Source organism: Lagopus leucura, unplaced genomic scaffold (assembly GCF_019238085.1).
Source record: "Lagopus leucura isolate 7727_CA_CO unplaced genomic scaffold, USGS_WTPT01 Super-Scaffold_100004, whole genome shotgun sequence".
Classification (NCBI taxonomy): domain Eukaryota; kingdom Metazoa; phylum Chordata; class Aves; order Galliformes; family Phasianidae; genus Lagopus; species Lagopus leucura.
The window spans coordinates 25586960-25603521 of NW_024962264.1; the positions used below are offsets into that span (position 1 = coordinate 25586960).

At 41.0% G+C, this 16562-nt stretch overlaps 1 protein-coding gene across 8 annotated transcripts in view; it reads right to left on the minus strand.

Annotated features, from left to right (window-relative positions):
- Positions 1–16562, minus strand: part of PTPN13 (protein tyrosine phosphatase non-receptor type 13) — a 106529-nt gene that overhangs the window by 32512 nt on the left and 57455 nt on the right. For 6 of the 8 annotated variants that reach the window (XM_042871052.1, XM_042871056.1, XM_042871054.1 and 3 more), the window contains exons 8-15: positions 14513–14608; positions 12593–12692; positions 5119–5341; positions 3579–3653; positions 3295–3469; positions 2132–2285; positions 1845–1983; positions 1269–1421 (exon numbers count right to left, since the gene is read on the minus strand). In XM_042871052.1, the coding sequence (XP_042726986.1) occupies positions 1269–1421; positions 1845–1983; positions 2132–2285; positions 3295–3469; positions 3579–3653; positions 5119–5341; positions 12593–12692; positions 14513–14608 (1115 nt within the window). Of the gene's footprint in view, positions 1–1268; positions 1422–1844; positions 1984–2131; positions 2286–3294; positions 3470–3578; positions 3654–5118; positions 5342–7937; positions 8127–12592; positions 12693–14512; positions 14609–16562 lie in introns of those variants that run through there. The other 2 variants (XM_042871057.1, XM_042871055.1) reach the window with 2 other exon arrangements.

Consider the following 16562-nt stretch of genomic DNA (forward strand, 5'->3'; position numbering starts at 1 on the left):
GGTCTGAAGTGAAGGATATTGCAAGTATTATTTATATAGGTGAATTTTGGAGAAAAGCTTCCTCTGAGATTGACTGTACACAGTGCACAGATGTTATAAAAGCAAAGACAGAGAATACAAACTGTTCTGGATGGTTTTATGTGCCCAATGCCACAGCACATGAATCAAGGATTCATCTAAAATCTCACAACTGAAGTACGAACAATAAAAATTTCTGGGTAAATTGAACTTTCCACAAACTAATTTCTAGAAGTGAATTGTAACCAGTCAGATGCATTTGGTGTGTGAATACATTTCTTAAATGCAGAATCAGATCTCATTTTGTGATGTCAGCAAAGACTGCCGAACAAAGTAATTCTGCTCACTTTGCTCTCATTCATTCTAGCTGTCTCTTCAGTTATTGCTGAAGGGACTGTTGTAATGTATCAGCCAAGGAAATCCTACTGCTCTCTCTACCCCAACACTGGTCAGTCTAGATTCAACTAGGATCAAGTTTCCAGCTCCTGCTCAGCATAATTTCTAGTAATTACAGGAACATTTCTGCCAAATGAGCAACAGTTGAGATTACCTCTGCCACTGTGGTCTCAAAGTGACAGTGAAAATGCAGATGTCATTGTTATCCAGTGGCTTAATTGCAAACTCTCACCTGCTAAATTCATTTTCAGGCATTGAGTCAAGGCAGTATCTGATCTCTATCTCATGAGCAACAGCAGCAAAATCTTTAATTACATTTCTCAATTGGCTCTTTTAGAATAAACCAAGTATTCTGTGATTATATGCAGTCTTCCTATCATTCTACAGGCTGTCTGCACAAGGAAGTCTGCTCAGTAATGCTTCTGGCTTGCTTCAAACCAAGTATCTCAAGCAGCACAAAAGATATGAGCTGTAACAAAACTTTTCCTTATTTAAATTAATTCCCCCCATCCTCCACACAAGATGAAAAAAAAAACAAAACATGAAAGAAACGCAGGATGTGCTGCATTATAATCAGAGCTTCCTTTGGAATAAACATGAGGATCAGTAGTTCCTTTTAACTACTGCATTTAAGCTAAAGCACGAAGAATACTGACAGTGGAAAAAACCAGTGAAAGGATTTCTCTCCCATCAATCATGATTTCTTTTCACTTGTAACAATCAATCTCTTGAGAAGATGTTTTCAGCTTCCTTCCTTTCCAGCTGTTTTCCTCTATTTCACTTAAAGTCCATGCACTCATCTTCTCAAAAGGAATTTTAAAGTCTGATGAAGGAAACAAAGCACTATCACTTACCTTCAAGAATTCTAATTCTATCTCTTTCTCAGAAGCGCCCACGTAAGTGCTATGCAACTTTGGCAACTCTTCCTTGATGTAGGATGTATCCAGTTTCTCCATCACTCTAGCTGGGACATAGTGTTCTAGTCTGAAATATGACATGCCGTGCACCTACAACACAAAACATTTTTGTGACAGTGTCTCTATATGCTATGGACTATATGGATGTGACTGAAATATAAAGACTGATTTTAAACAGAATTACAGATCTGTAAACTTAGACTGAGTAAGAGGAGGGATTCCGCATCCCAGCGCTGACCAAGAGCTTAATTTCACTTACACTTTGAAGGCCTATTCAAGCGTGAATCCATCTCCACCAAATAGGGAGGGTTCAAAACTTGGATCTTGAACTAGGTTCCACAACAGTCCCACATCTATTCTCTGCTAGATTATATGAAAACTACAATTGCCAACAATACATTGGCTGACTTTCCTGACCAGGGCGGAACTGCAAAGCATGTACGGTAGCTCACAGTTCACTCTTTTATTGAGCAGAAAAAACATCATTTCTCAGAGATGAAACTGATGGTGTACCTCTGCCTGGTAATCTCCATACTCAGCTTGAAGAGCTAGGGATGCCAACAATAAGGCTGTCTCATCATCACAGTGCATCCTGTCTTCCAGGATGTCCTTCCGCAGCTGCAGGTAATACTGGTGACAAGTGAGAGTATGCCTAGAAGGAAAAAAAAAAGAAAAAAACACACAAAAACCCACAATCTTTGCTACTCTTATTTTTAGGGAATTTGGAGTGCTTGATAAATATTCAATTTATGTCTATAAGCTTAGAGCTTAAGAGGTTAAAAGGATGTTCATACACTCACTGTATAAGACTGACATCATCCACAAAAAACTTGATGCGAAAAAACAGAGTGAAGTTGACAGGGGGCTTGTTCTTTTTCTTCGACTCTTCTTTCCATCCTTCTGGGGCTACTTTACTCAGCTTTATGTCAGGATCAACGAAGAAAAACTCATTGTCTGCCATGAACATTAAAGAAAAGGAGACGGGTAAAAACAGAACAAAGTCATTTTTCCAGTTGGAGGATCAGGACTAGATTTCCAATTCTGGAATTCAGTTCAGCCATCAGAAAACCTTACTGCCCTGACAATGGCTTGTAAGCACAATGGCTATTGAAGGGAACACTGAGTAACAGCCGCAGAAATAATTTTTTAGTTAACAAAAGAATATGAGAGCAGAAAAAGAAAAAAAAATCTTCCGTGACAGCTATGAATCAGGCACCATGGTGTCCTTCAAATTTCTTAACCCAAAGGAATTCCTAATCTGTCATTCCCTCCCTCCCTTACTGTTTATGTCCAATTTACACTTCTGCAAAATGTTTTCATGGCTGAATTGCCAAAGGCACTGGGAGCCAAGTAGAGATGAAGAAGGCTCTCAGGCTGCTCAGGTTTTCTGACTCATGCCAGAACTCTGAGTGCTACAGTTCTGCGATATCCTGCTAGACACAAAAACAGGAAACGTGGGTCTCGATACATTAGTGCTGCCAAAGTGATCTTCTCCCCTTTGGGGAAAGTGAAGTCCAACATCTGGTCTGTTCTAACAATAGAAAATGAACAGTTGAGAAACAAATTCATTCAGTCTGAAGGCAACTTACTCTGTACAAGAGGCCCTACCCTTTGCCCCAGCATGCCTGTGGACTGCCTCCCAAAGGCTGTGAGAAAATACCAAGAAAACCCAGCTCACATCTTCAGTGGGGCACTAGACAGCAAGACACATGAAGGCAACAAACAGTATCGAAGAACACTCAGCAACCAAGAAGAACTAGCTAAGATGCTGTTACTCAGACAAATGTAGGCTTTTACTGAATAAACATTTTCTTTCCTGAGGAATGTATTTTGCCTCATACAAGAGTGTGTAACTCAAAGTGGCGTCTCTGTACATGCCAGGCAGCCTCTAATTATTTCCAACATCCTGTAGTTAGCTCTCATTGTTCTGTACCTATCTGCTCCAGAAAATTTTTATTCTTACCTTTTAAAGTAGCCAGTCCAAATAAGTGATGCTCCACTAAGCCAATATGGGCAACAACCATATCAAAGACATCTTTACATATTGTTTTAGTGTCACAGGTCAGCTCCAGCTTCTGTCCACTTAAAAGCATCACATTTACTTTCCTCCTTGTATCATCATTCTTTCCTTTCTTTGTCTGCATTTGGTGAAACAAAATATCCCAATGTTCACACTCATGGTTAAGGTGCATTTGTTGGTTAAATATATTTTCCCTGTCACCACCTGCTTAGCAGCCCCTCTCTTACCAAGATAGACTTTGGCAGATCCAAGGAGATGAATGGTTCAATCGTCATTTTCACAAACTCAGGGCCAAAAAAATTCTGCAAAGCACGAGAGTATGAATGAATACTGCATTACTGGAGCAAGAGATAGAGGCACAGTAAACTGGGCAGCTTGGTCTAGTTGGCGGCCCTGCATGTGGCAGGGGGGTTGGAGATTCATGATCCTTGAGGTCCCTTCCAACTCCTGCCCTTCTGCTTATGCACTAAATAGGAACTGACAGCTGAAACGAGAAAATTGCAAGGAATTCCTGCCAAGAGCTGGTTGGTTTGAACAATCTCATTTTGCCCACATGCATGCCAGATATACTGGCAAGCCATGCTGTTGACGACATTACCACTATAAATGTTTTCCTTCCTTTTGTGGGCAAAAAGCTAGGATTTCAATATTATTTTGTCTTCCTTGCAAACACAAGGCACACGTTGCATATCAGGATCATTTGGGCTTCTTTCAATCATCAGCTGCTTGACATTTGAGAAGGTCTACTGTGCTGATGGCAACTCTGCCTCAGCAAACTTCTGCCTGCAACACCCACCTCCCCTTTCCTAAAGGCTAAAATGGTTCAGTCTAATTCTGCCTGCTAGGTTCATGCAGAGATTCTGGCCAATATCTGCCTACCTGTAAGAAAACAAGTATTTTGTTGGTTATTCCTGGGAATTATAAGAGAGCTTAATCTGTCCACACACTTAAAAGAAAACATCTGCACAATACTGATTTCAATACTGATAGCACCCTGAGGAACAGGCCAAGTTTCATCCAAATAATTGTTGGTAAGGGCCTAGGTGAACAAACTAGCCAGAGTGCTGGGACTGGAGACAAATGAGCATCAGAAGACAAGCTCTGCATTAGGGAACAGCAAATTCATGTGTAAGTCCCGAGTCACATTTTCCCATCCAAACCAGAAGAATCCAGTGAACTGAAAGCAGCACCAGGGGGCATCAAATTGCCATCTATTCCAACAATCAGCGCTCCATCTGCCTATATCTCTGTCTCCCTCTTCCTCTTTCATCTCATACTTCATCCACTTTTCCTTTTCCCAGGAAAAGCTGGAAAAGGAAAGGGGAGCTTGCACGATGCTTCAGGGTGAGCCCAAGAGCAAACATACCCTCTTGGTGTGTCTTTACCTTCCCAGTTTGTTAATTTCACAATCCCTGAAGGTGGTGGGACACATCTACGTTCTGCTAAGGGAAACCAATACAAACAGAACTGGTTAAAATCACCACAGGATACAGGAGAAAAATGCTCCTTGCTCTTGTTGGGGTACTGTAGTATTCAACACATGTTCAATTGTGTCTTGCTGTTTGTTTCATTATCTTTTGATGCTGAGTTTGCCTGCCAGCCTGCTAATACTACAAGATCTCCCAAGTCTCTCCTACAAAGCAGCACCAAACTACCGATGACTGCTTATTACAGGACCTGATTTATAAATCCCACATACTTCAGTTTCAGCTGAGACATTGCTCTGTTTCAAAGAATACAGGAGTCCACCTGAGATCAAGGCATTACCCTCAGTTTCCTTTGAGTCATGGCTGTTTCCAGGGCTATTTCTCTAAGCGGATCTCTGGTGATGTCCAGCATGGAGGACCTGATTGCATCTCCAGGGTAGAGGTTGGGCCGGGACTGCCTGAGAGCCATACGAGCCTGCAACTGCAGCATTTCTTCTTCCTGGCGCTTTAGCATCGCTTCTTGACTGACAAGATTGCCTTCAAATGGTGCTTCATGCTGCCTGCTATACAGTCCGAGGGGATAAAAGTCATTACCAGTAGGAATCAGACATTCTTCTCCATTAAGCACTTCTCAAAGTGAAAAACCAGAAACATCAACAGGCTGCTAACAAATACTGCATTAAACTCAACATTTATTCAGCAGCCAGGAGATAAACATAGCACATCCAGACTGAAACAGCAAACAATCAGTATGGAAAATGAGTAGAACATGCCGAGTTTCTGCACCTGCAAACTGTCATTTATTTGTATAAAAATAAATGCTCAAATGCAGTCTGAAAACTACGTGACACTGTATACGTATAAGCATTCTAAGTTATTCTGAACAGAATAATTAAATGTTTTCATCATCTTTTTCTAACAGAAAAAAAATGTTTCTTTTGAAATGCTAGAAATGGCTTCACTGACACACAAACATGGTAATAAAAAAAGAGGCTAAATGAAGCAGCTGAAAAAAAAAAAAAAAGCAAGCAAGCGAAATAAAAAATCCCACTATTTCTGAGAAAACAGAAAATTAGCTTTCAGTTCTCGTATCAGCAAATGTCCTGACAACTTTATCTATTTTCATTTGGAAAGAAAGTCACATCCCATTTTGGGTGGATGGACGCCGTTTTTTATTTGAAAATCAGGATGTTTGGAAATGCAAAAAAAAAAAAGAGAAAAAAAAAAAAATTCACTCCTCTTCCTGTCTCCCATACACAAGAAAAAACATTTCTAAACCCAAAACTCAACACAAATGTATCCAGGCTTCTTTAGAAATCCTAACCCAAGAAAAAATAATGTTTTCCTGTATAGAGAATTAGGCAATTTTTAAACAGAAGTAGGTAGGGGACCCTAACAGAACTTTCATCCACCAAAAAGCACATTTAACAAAGGCGCCTGGCACAACAGCAAGCTGAGTTCACTTTGCTAACAACCCATCATTAGCTGTGTTAATAATTCTAATTCTAAGCTAAGCCAGATTTGATGGCACGCTAAAGGAAAAACATGGAAAGTCTTCTGAATCCTTTATATCTCTGCACTGAAGTTCAAGAATACAGATAAATGTAAAATCAAGTCCTGCACCGACACCAATGTAGAGCTCTTGGTAGTAAGAAGGCCATTTACAGAGGTTACAGAGACTTTTTAGGACACAACAATTTATACAGCTGCTTCTTATCAGAACCCAAATGTGCTTGATGAACAAATCAATTAAAAAGTAAAAGAAAATGTCTCTTTGCAGACAGTACCACTCTGTGATAATTTGTGGGCGTGACATCAAATTTATTTCCATCATCACACAGCACAGTTTCTAAAGAATGCCAGAAGTGAAAACAACACAGAACATCCTCTGAAATGTCCTGAGATTGAAGTTTCATTGGTTGATAAACACACAAGACAAAAGCAGTCTTAAAATACAATTTATGTTACAGCGGGAAAGTCCGAACAATGAAATGGCAATGATGCGTCAAGAACAAAGCAAAATAACACTGAATCCTCAAATAGAATCTTGGGGAAGTTCTTGAGGAATAATGAAGAATCATGTTCATGTTAACCCACTATCCTCCCCACTATTCTGGGCCTTCAAAAGAGTGCTCCCCTTTTCCCTCCTCTGCTCCTCACTGCAACAGACTTAATCATGTGTGCCCAAAAGGACACAGCAATGAGGAAAGGCCCCAGACCTGCAGGGACTTGTGCACAATCTCAGCTTTTTGCAGAAAGGAGGTTTATTAAGATCAACGTACGTGGGAATATTCACTATGAAGTTACTTAAATATGCCCATGAGCGTTCTCCAGATCAAGGTTTAAGGATGGGCTCCGAAATGAAAAAAAAAAAAAAAAACATAACACAAAACAAAACCAAACCAAACCACCTTCTGAACACAAGTATCTATGAATTATCAAAGATGATATGAAAAAGTGAGACATGTTGCAACTGGCTTTATCTGAAAGCACTTTCACATGAGTGAAAATGCCAACTGCTGAAAAAAGTGCCTTTCCAATAGCATGCAGACATATGCAATAGCGAACAGAAGTTACTGTACAAAATAGTATCCTTACTCTGCTGTGTCTTTTTAACTTGCATGCATTTTTCTGAAATAGTGCATGGGGGCAAGTGGGAGGAAGCTCAAAAAATGTAGTGCTTCAAGCATTTTCCTGGTGCAGGATACAAACGTTGTCATCACTTCGAGAAAGCAAATCGACATCTTGGCTAAATGCAACAATGCCAGGCTCAGGCAGACAACTTTCTCTGGAAGGTGGAGTACAGTCCACCCTCAGGTTTCCAAGACCAGGACTGCACCTCTCTTTTGTCAGTACAGAAGATACCATTGACAGATACAGGCAGAGCACTTCCGAGAAATGTGGAACACGCAGGTATTATTACTCCCACCAAAAACTCAAAATTCCATTCCTAACAGATAGCATAGCAGATAAAAGTGTTTTTCCTCTGGTTCCCCATGAGGCAAGCACTTGGTTTCTGCTCTGCATTTTGATCTATGCTTGAGTGCAAATCACAGTCCTACAGCTGCTCATTAACCCACAGATGGCAGGCAAGCCATCACACAGATGGCCAACTCCAAAAGCAGCAAGTGTATACAGAACCTCAGCCAGTGTACTTACCAAGAATTAGCACAGATTGGGTCAGAGGAGGAGGCTGGAAGAAGGGAAGCGGGTGGACATTCTGTGATAATGCAATGGGAAGGTCAGGAAGAGACGGCAAAAGAGTGATGCGTTTGGGTAGGAGAGGATGGAGATGCACATGGAATGTAGTGGAGAATGGAAGGAAAGGGAACAGAAGGAAAAGATCCGTGTCAGCAGCTGCTCCTGGAGAGAAAAAGGAAGAAATAGTGAAGGAGGAAAAAGAGAAAAAAGGACAAAAATCAGAAATACAAGAAGCAAAGAGGAAAAACAGGCACAATCCATTGCCACAAGGAAAGCATTCCGAGAAGTTCAAAGGGTAACAGCAGTGACAGAACACAAGAAGGGTTTCACCTTACTCTAAAACTACTAAAAAAGAAATGATGGCTCCTGCTAGCTCAGGAGCAGGCTGCAGCATGAGTCCCACAGCCTGGCAAATGAGCAGCTTTACTGCTTGCTTAGCATTGGCTGCAGGTTCCCTTTAATCCAGATTCCCCCATTTGCTATACCTCAATTGTACGAGGTTCATTCCACAGGTAATTAAACAGACTGTCTCTAATGACATGCTACAGTAGCAGTACATTTAAAATGCACTGAAGTATAGATGGTATCTCTGAGCACTAAAACTGCTCCCAGCTGCTGAAAGAATTCAAGCTAGGGATTCAGTCACATAATGCCCGAGACCCTGAAATCAAATGATCAGCCAAAGCCCCCAAACTTATGAGAATGTGCTTCTTAAAACTATTTGTCAGCAAGTACTTTACTTTGAAAGAGCGTTTCTGAAGTCAGAAAAGCCACGTCTTCATCAGCACAAAACATTCTGAAGAAGCAACATGCAATATTCTGGATACAAACAGTGCATTATTTCCCCAGATTCCCCTGCTGAATTCTGTTGCCATCTTTGATGGTACTCCTTTCTACATTGCATAGAACTGCAAAGCTTTAGCAGCATTTGGAGAACAACAAAGAAGGAGTTAGCCAGCTCTGCTTTCCATTCAGCTCATGTAATTAACAGAGATATTATCAAACTATTATTGTAGGAACAAATTCTGCTCCTAGCTGCTTTGCTGTTTTGCAGTGGGTCTAGAAAAATGTAAAATTTGCTTTCAAGAGTTGAGACATTTTTAAAACCTTGACTATAATTATTCTTCTGGTTCTTCAGCAGAAAAAGCTTTTTTTTAGCCTAAGAAAATGGGGGGACAAGTATAGAAATCAGTAAGGAACTTGTGGTACCCTTCTATGCCATTTCTCATGCAGTTGTAGAACAGCATCTTTTAGCACAGGCACAGATATGAAGCCAAACAACACCAGCAGACTCAAATGAATACCAGGCCTTGGAGAAAGACTGGAGAATTTCATCAGTGCAAGGTTCACACCATTGCTAAGCAGCAGATGATTCCATGCTGTGCGTACAGAGTAGTAGTTTTCTTCAAAATTCCACATGTACACAAACCAGCTCTATTAAAAGCACTTCTTAAAGTGAAATGATACACTGTAAAATGAACCATGAGAAAGTCTGCAATCTTTAATGGTAGCACTTTCACTTCCATAAGGGCCTGATTCGTTGACAGCAGTGTGACTCACTTCCATATCACACACTACAGTCAGTTTCTGAAATATTTTGCAAACAGAAATAAAAGTTCTCTATCAGTATCCACCAATTACTTCTGGCTCTTCATTAAGCACAGCCATAGTGTTGAACTGGCAGCTTCCATGAGTTGAACTACTGGTGATGGTTGGACTGGGTGATCTTGTAGGTCTTTTCCAACCTCAGTGATTCTGTGAATTCAAACCCACTGTGAAAACAGGGCTGACTTCAGAGTGCTCATCAAGAAAGAAAGAAACAATGGCAAAGGAGTAAAGAAAGCTCTGAGCTCACTCTGTGCACGTAGTGCTAAGTGAACTGTTTGGCCATTCTAGTGCAGTGCTGGGGCAGCATACAACTGGAAGCAGAAATGTAGAGCCTTTTACTCTTTATCACCTCCTGTTCTTGTGCCTGCATCATGGCAACTCTCACTATTAGTACAAGCTGGGGGTTATAAGGACAGAGACTGTCCAACCAAAAAGACTTGGATACACTGGTAGATGGCAAGTTGGACACGAGCCAGCAATATGCATTCACAGCCCAGAAAGCCAACCATATCCTGGGCTGCATCCAAAGAAGCGCGATCAGCAGAAAGGGAAGTGATCCTGCCCCTCTACTCTGTACTGATGAGGCCTCACCTGGAGTACTGTGTCTGGATCTGGAGTCCTCAGTATGGGAGAGACATGGACCTGTTAGATTGCATCCAGAGGAGGGCCACAAAAATGATCCAAGGGAACACCACTTTTATAGGGACAGGCTGAGAGAGCTGAGACTGTTCAAGCATGGAGAAGAAAAAGCTCAGGGGGGACCTGATAATGGGCTTTCAACATGCAAAAGGGGGCTATAAAAAAAGAAGGGGACAGACTCTTCAGCAGGGTCTGTTGTAACAGGACAAGGGGAAATGGTTTCAAACTAAAAAAGAGTAGATTTAGACTGGATACAAGAAAGAATTTTTTTATACAAGGGTGGTGTTGAAGCACTCACACAGTTGTCCATAGATGTAGTAAAAGCTCCATTCTTGGAGACATTCAAGGTCAGTCTGGATGGAGCTCTGATCTAACTGCAAATGTTCATCACAGGGGAGTTGGACTAGATGATCTTTAAGGGTCCTTTCCAACTCAAATGATTCTATGATTTGCCAGTGTTACATGCATTCCAACCACCAAAGAAGTATTCACCCAGCAATGCTTAAATACTTTTCCACTACAAGAAAAGCCATTACATATATTTGCCAACACACATACTTCTAAACAATTTACAGTTTTCAGGCACAGTGCAAGTGTTAAGAAAGCAATGCGTCATCTCAGCAGACCTTCCAAGTCAACTTTCTTTTGCTAATCTGCACTCCCCTCACAGATCATCTTAGACCCTGCCTCACTCAGATGCATTCAGGGCATGTAATGCAGTGTAGGAAGCACATGTTCCTTCATTTTAATCTCCATAGTCAGAGCATGGCTCTTAGCCCTTCTCACTGCACAGCACCCTGCAGGCCAAAATAACATAGGCACATCCCCTGACTGAAGAATGATCCCGGGATGGAACAAAGCATTTTGACAGTTTTAAGGGAACTGATGTTTGTGGCTGTAAGCTCCAAATATCACGTTTTATAGAGAGAGCTGACCTTGGTAGTTTATCTTGTTTTTGCAAAGACTAGTTTTGCAAGCAGGTGTTCCACTTGGGCTCTGCATCACACACTGGCCGCGTGGGTGCAGCATGCAGGTGTAAAAAACCATGCAGACCCTGGGGAGAATAAAAGCAGAAGAGAGGCTGCGGTGGAAGAGAGAAGTACACTCTGAAGCAGAGGTCGCCTGCTGGCACTACCAGCAATCTTCCTTCTCTCTCCTTTTCAGCAGTTTGCAATCTCTCAAGGGTTGGTAAGTAACAGCACACTTGCTTAGGGAGTTTCTGCTTCCAGCTCATGTGGATTATCTAAAAAGGATGCCTGTATGTGTGTGAGGGTGTGTATGTTGAGTGGAACCTGTAGCCGTCTGTACTGCTCTGAGTGCATGGTTTGCTTGCCTCTGCTCCTGAGACATTCTGTCTCTCAGATTCAAGTGTACTCTGAAACACCATGATAAAAAGTTATAAATATCCTAAAATATTGAGCCCTCATTCCCCTGAGCCATCCCAAACAAAACAGAAGACTGTTGAGATGGCTGTTGTTGCTGCAGTGAAGAAAGGAAACATATCCCGGCCTCCCATTTCCACAATAAAAGCAATTTCAATCATTTTGGTCAAGTACTGCAAGGTAACTCAGCATCTGACAGAGACAAAAAAACCATTTTCCGTCTAAGAGGTCCATGTCTGAAAGATGTTCAAACACGATGGAGGCACTCACAGAACCCAGCAGGTATGGTCAGAGCAGCTGTTGCTGTACTAAGGCGTAGTACAAAGTAGAACTCACTTTATAAAGCAGTATTGATGAACAGGATTTGTAAAATAAATAAAAAAAAAAACAAAAAACAAACACAATAGTGTATAGATTTAATATTCCAATATATATAATGGTAAAAGGCAGTTCAGAAAGCAGAAGTCGTTACTAAATGGGCCTACCTAGTCAGTGCTAAGGTTACACAAAAGCAAAAAGACAATAATGCAACACCAACAGAAACCAAGTGCTTGTCAATGAAGCAACTACACGGACATGGCTTATTTTAAAGCAATTATATATTATACTTCCATTATTAAGTGTGCACACTTCAAAATAATACTTACTGATATCAATATTTTCTAAAACTTTTAGAAAAGTATAATCAAAATACAAACGATTTCAGTATTTTCAAGCAGTGCACAAGCTCTGATCTTTATCAGATATAGCATTAAGACAGAGTGCAACCCTGTCTTGAATAAATATAGGATCTGAGTTTAGACTCCCAGCTGTTATAGTTACCTCTATACCACAGTGTATGGTGAGACTTTCTCTGATTGCAGTGTGCAACATGCAGTTTACTAATGTTACACAGAAGCCCATGAAAAATTTGCTCGCAGATTTACAGTGATTTCTCTGATAGAGACTGAGCATTCCAAGACACATTGCCTTCACATGGCTTACCTTGCCCTCTGAGAATGAGCTTGACTTGATGTGGAGATATCATCAGCACCTGGCAAAGCAGTACTGGCATCATCTCTCTTGAATCCCTCATTTCTTCTCACTGGCAAACCAAAACAAATTAGTATAGGACTGGGCAACAAAGCATAAGGAGCAATCCCATCTAAAATTAAGGACTTAGCAGAGATTAATTAGATTTTCATCAAAGACAACTTAGGGGGAATCTGGTTTCTATGTTCCTGATATTAGACACGCAACCATTATGCAGTCATTTCAGTTCTCAGAGATCTTACTGCTTCCTCCAATGAAGGTAACAATACCACAAGCTCTTTGAGGAAGAAGACTAAGGCAAGACTAATTAAAAAAAAAAACAAACCAGCAAGAAAACCCCAGTCAATCAAAACCACAAAACCGCACACAAATGCAGACACATCTTTGCAGCATGCAATGTTTTTTTTTCAGTCGCAAAGACACCATAAAAAACTGCTCAGGAGCAGAATCAGAGCAGCTAGGTAAGACACAGTGCTACAGTTCACAGGAAGGGAATTAAGAAACCAGAATATTGCTGAGCTACTGTGTTTAATTTCTGTCTCTGAAATCTGACACTTTTCTATGATTTATGAAATAGTGGTCATTCTTTCCTCTTTTTGGTAATAGACTTAGTTGCTTTCCTGTTGACAAGTCATCTCTTTTGCTGATAAGTCCTCTGCAGCAGCACTGGGATTCTACACTTAGGATGTGATTTTGCAAAGCATTTTGCTTTTTGTCTCTGATTGTACTCACAATGAACAAAGGCAGCAGGAGGGCTCTTGGTCATGCAGACTTTGAAATTGTTCTTTACATTACAGCTGTTTTGCTGAACCCAGCAGTTCAGGCAACCAAAAGTAGCTCTCTCTCACCAGTACAGACCTCAGAAATTTTTGGCTTTGGGCAGATATTCTCAAGCAGTCTGGTCTGAATGGCAAGACATGGAACCGAAGTGAGTTACAGGAGCCGTGCCTCGAGACCAAGATGGTTACTTGCTGCTTGCTTCTACTTCCTAGGCTCTGGCTCAGCATTTAGGAGGATGACAGCCAAAAACATGAGGAAAGCTGAGAGTGGTGTGTACAGAGAGGCTGGGTGAGCAGCGCATACAGAACACACACAGGGCAGCTGTACTCATTTTTCTTGGCTATTGTTTTCTTTTTACATTTTGATAAAATGGTTCATCTCCACCACTTACTATGACTTTGCCAAGCTAGTTATTGGTTTCATCCTCTGTGCTCCTCTTGATGTCTTTTCACCATTTTAGCACTTCTCAAAAGAACATCTCAAGCATTTTTTTACACGCTGTGCTGCCATGGTGGGAAGGAAATCCCTCCTGCTATTTCTCAATGAAAAGCAATTCATACCATCTCCTGCTTTGCCAAGCCACTGATTTTGTAGAACTTACATGCACTTCTCACATAAGTAGATATTTTTGAATTACACCAAAATTTTTGGTTTATAAATTATCAACTATTTCATCCTCACAGAGAAGCCTTCTGAAGACCAAATAATTAAAGCATACATGTTCTATATAAAGCTTTTGCAATTTACTAGAATTGTACGCCAGCAACAGCTTGATTGTTTTTGTGCCTGGGAAGGCTGCATGCCATTTAGATCAAGTCCTCCAGGGAAGTTAACCATTTCCACCTATTCCTGACAAGTTCTCTTTCAGAATGTGAAATGTCAAACTCATTTCTGCACAGACTGCCAACTGTGCTGAATTGTATGCAATTATGTAATTACATGAGATCATCTTACAACTTCAGACTAGTGGTAATTACCAAGCCTCCTACTACAGATTTAGACTTCCCTCATCTTTTTTCTTTTGTTTTTCTTCAAACAATTTTCTTCACTTTTTTTTTCCTGTTTTGTTATTATTTTAAGCAGATAACTTACCTTGCCTGAAATCTGCTTCTGAAGAAATAATGGATGGACTTTCACTCGAAGTACTGTAAACATCGCTGTGGTATGATTTGTACCTTCTCAGAGGCTCTGAAAGTTGAAATAAGGCTATGAGAATAGTAAAAGAACAACAGTTCTAATGTAGAATCAAACACAGTGCAATGAAATGTGCTCTGTTCTCAGTATTTTAAATGCTTCTCTGTGCTTAGGGAGCATGAAAGCCTAGGACACCTGGCTTGGTGAATCCACAGGGCTGCTTCCACAGCCCAGGGTTCTGGGGGCTGCTGGCCTTCTCCTGGCTGCTTGGGGAGATCCATTCCTCATAACTCCCTCTCAGAATGACTCCCGAGTTAAAACTGATGGTTAAAACCCAAAAAACTCACCAAAGAGAAACAACCAAAAGGCAGAACAAAACCAACCTCTACCACCCAACCCCAAAGTGATGTACATGTCTGTGCACACCTTTCATGTGTAGAACGCGACAACCGCAGCCCAGCCCCTGGTTCCTTCTCTATGAAAGAGGAAAAACCCTCACAGCAAGAAAGCGGGAACTGGAAAATTATAATTCCCTCACATTTGACAACCGAAAAAAAATATCTTAACAATCAATTAATGAGTCTCTCCAGGACTTTTACTGAACCAGAACAAACTGCATTTGAAGAGAAATCAGAACAACACAGCCTCAACTGCTCCCATCGGTGGATTCTTCAACACACTGAAGCAAAGGAGGCAGTGGAAAATCCATGGTATTTGCAACAACCTCCCAGAACATTCTCGCATGCAGGCCAGTGAAAAACCACACAGTGTTTCTAAGCAGGAAAGAAATAAAACAAAAAAGCCTCCATCGTTTACCACTTCAGGATATCTCTTCAGTTGTCCTTTCCAGAAGGCCTTTGGCCCACACAAAGGTAACATTCTAACAGCTGTAGATACAAATGCAAAGCAAGGCAGTAAAAAATGGAAAGGTTGGAATACAAAATGCTGAGCAATGGGGCAGGCAGCAGAAGCAGATTTGAAGTTACTGCAGAGTACAGCTGGAAGAGATGTTAACCCAGTGGTACATCTTCTGAGAGACAATTGTTAACAATGAGATTATTATACAGAAATAACAAAAACATCTTTTCTGTTTTATCCAGTGTTGTTGAAAATACAACCAGAAAACAGAGCTCTTTTCTAACACAAATTCAGTTAATTTTGCTTCCCCCTTCTAGAATGGAGTAAGAAAACCAAACCACATGAAACTAACAAAGAACCCACACATAATGGTGAAATAGAACAACTTGACTTCTTCTAGGGATGGCATGACGCAGTTAAAAAAAAAAAAAAGAGAGAGAGAAAAAAAAAAAGAAATGAAGGAATGGGGCAAAAACCAAAAACCTCCAGTATGAAAAATGTTCTTACGGAAAACCAGTTATTTGCTGTTTAGAAAGGAAGAAATTGAGCTCAGTTGGCAAGCTAAGATGCCTTGTTTGGGAACTAGGAGCAGCTTTTCTTCAGCAGGGCAAGCACTCTACCTTGCAAACCCAGCACTAAAATCCCCTCCCCTTTCACAACTGTTACTTCAGCACCCTGGATTTTAATGCAAAGAAATTCACCATCAACCTAGCCATTACTTGACTAAATAGGGAAACAAAACCCAAATTTGGTAGGGAGCCTTTTGCTGTGTTTTGTTACAATGCTCCCAGCCCTTCAAACAAAGCATCCACCCTACCACAATACAGCAGTTACAGTGCAGAAACACTTAAATGAAAGTAGATCTCCTCTTTCCCAGCAGTTTTATTGACTGCTGATTTTGCAAGTCTGCTGGCTGGCTTTGATGCAAGAGGAAAGGAAGGGCACAATAAAGTACAACAGGAGATTTTGAGCAGATCTTTTTTCCACTCAGTCAGCAGCTGGGCTTCCTGAACAACACACAAACTGTGCCTCCAGCCCGCTCCTTTGAGACATGGCGTTCTGCACAAAATCCATGTAAAACTTTAAATCAGGAGCCCTGAGCTCCCAAGCCAAGGAGCATGCAGTCAGAGTCCTGATCTGATTGCTGTGG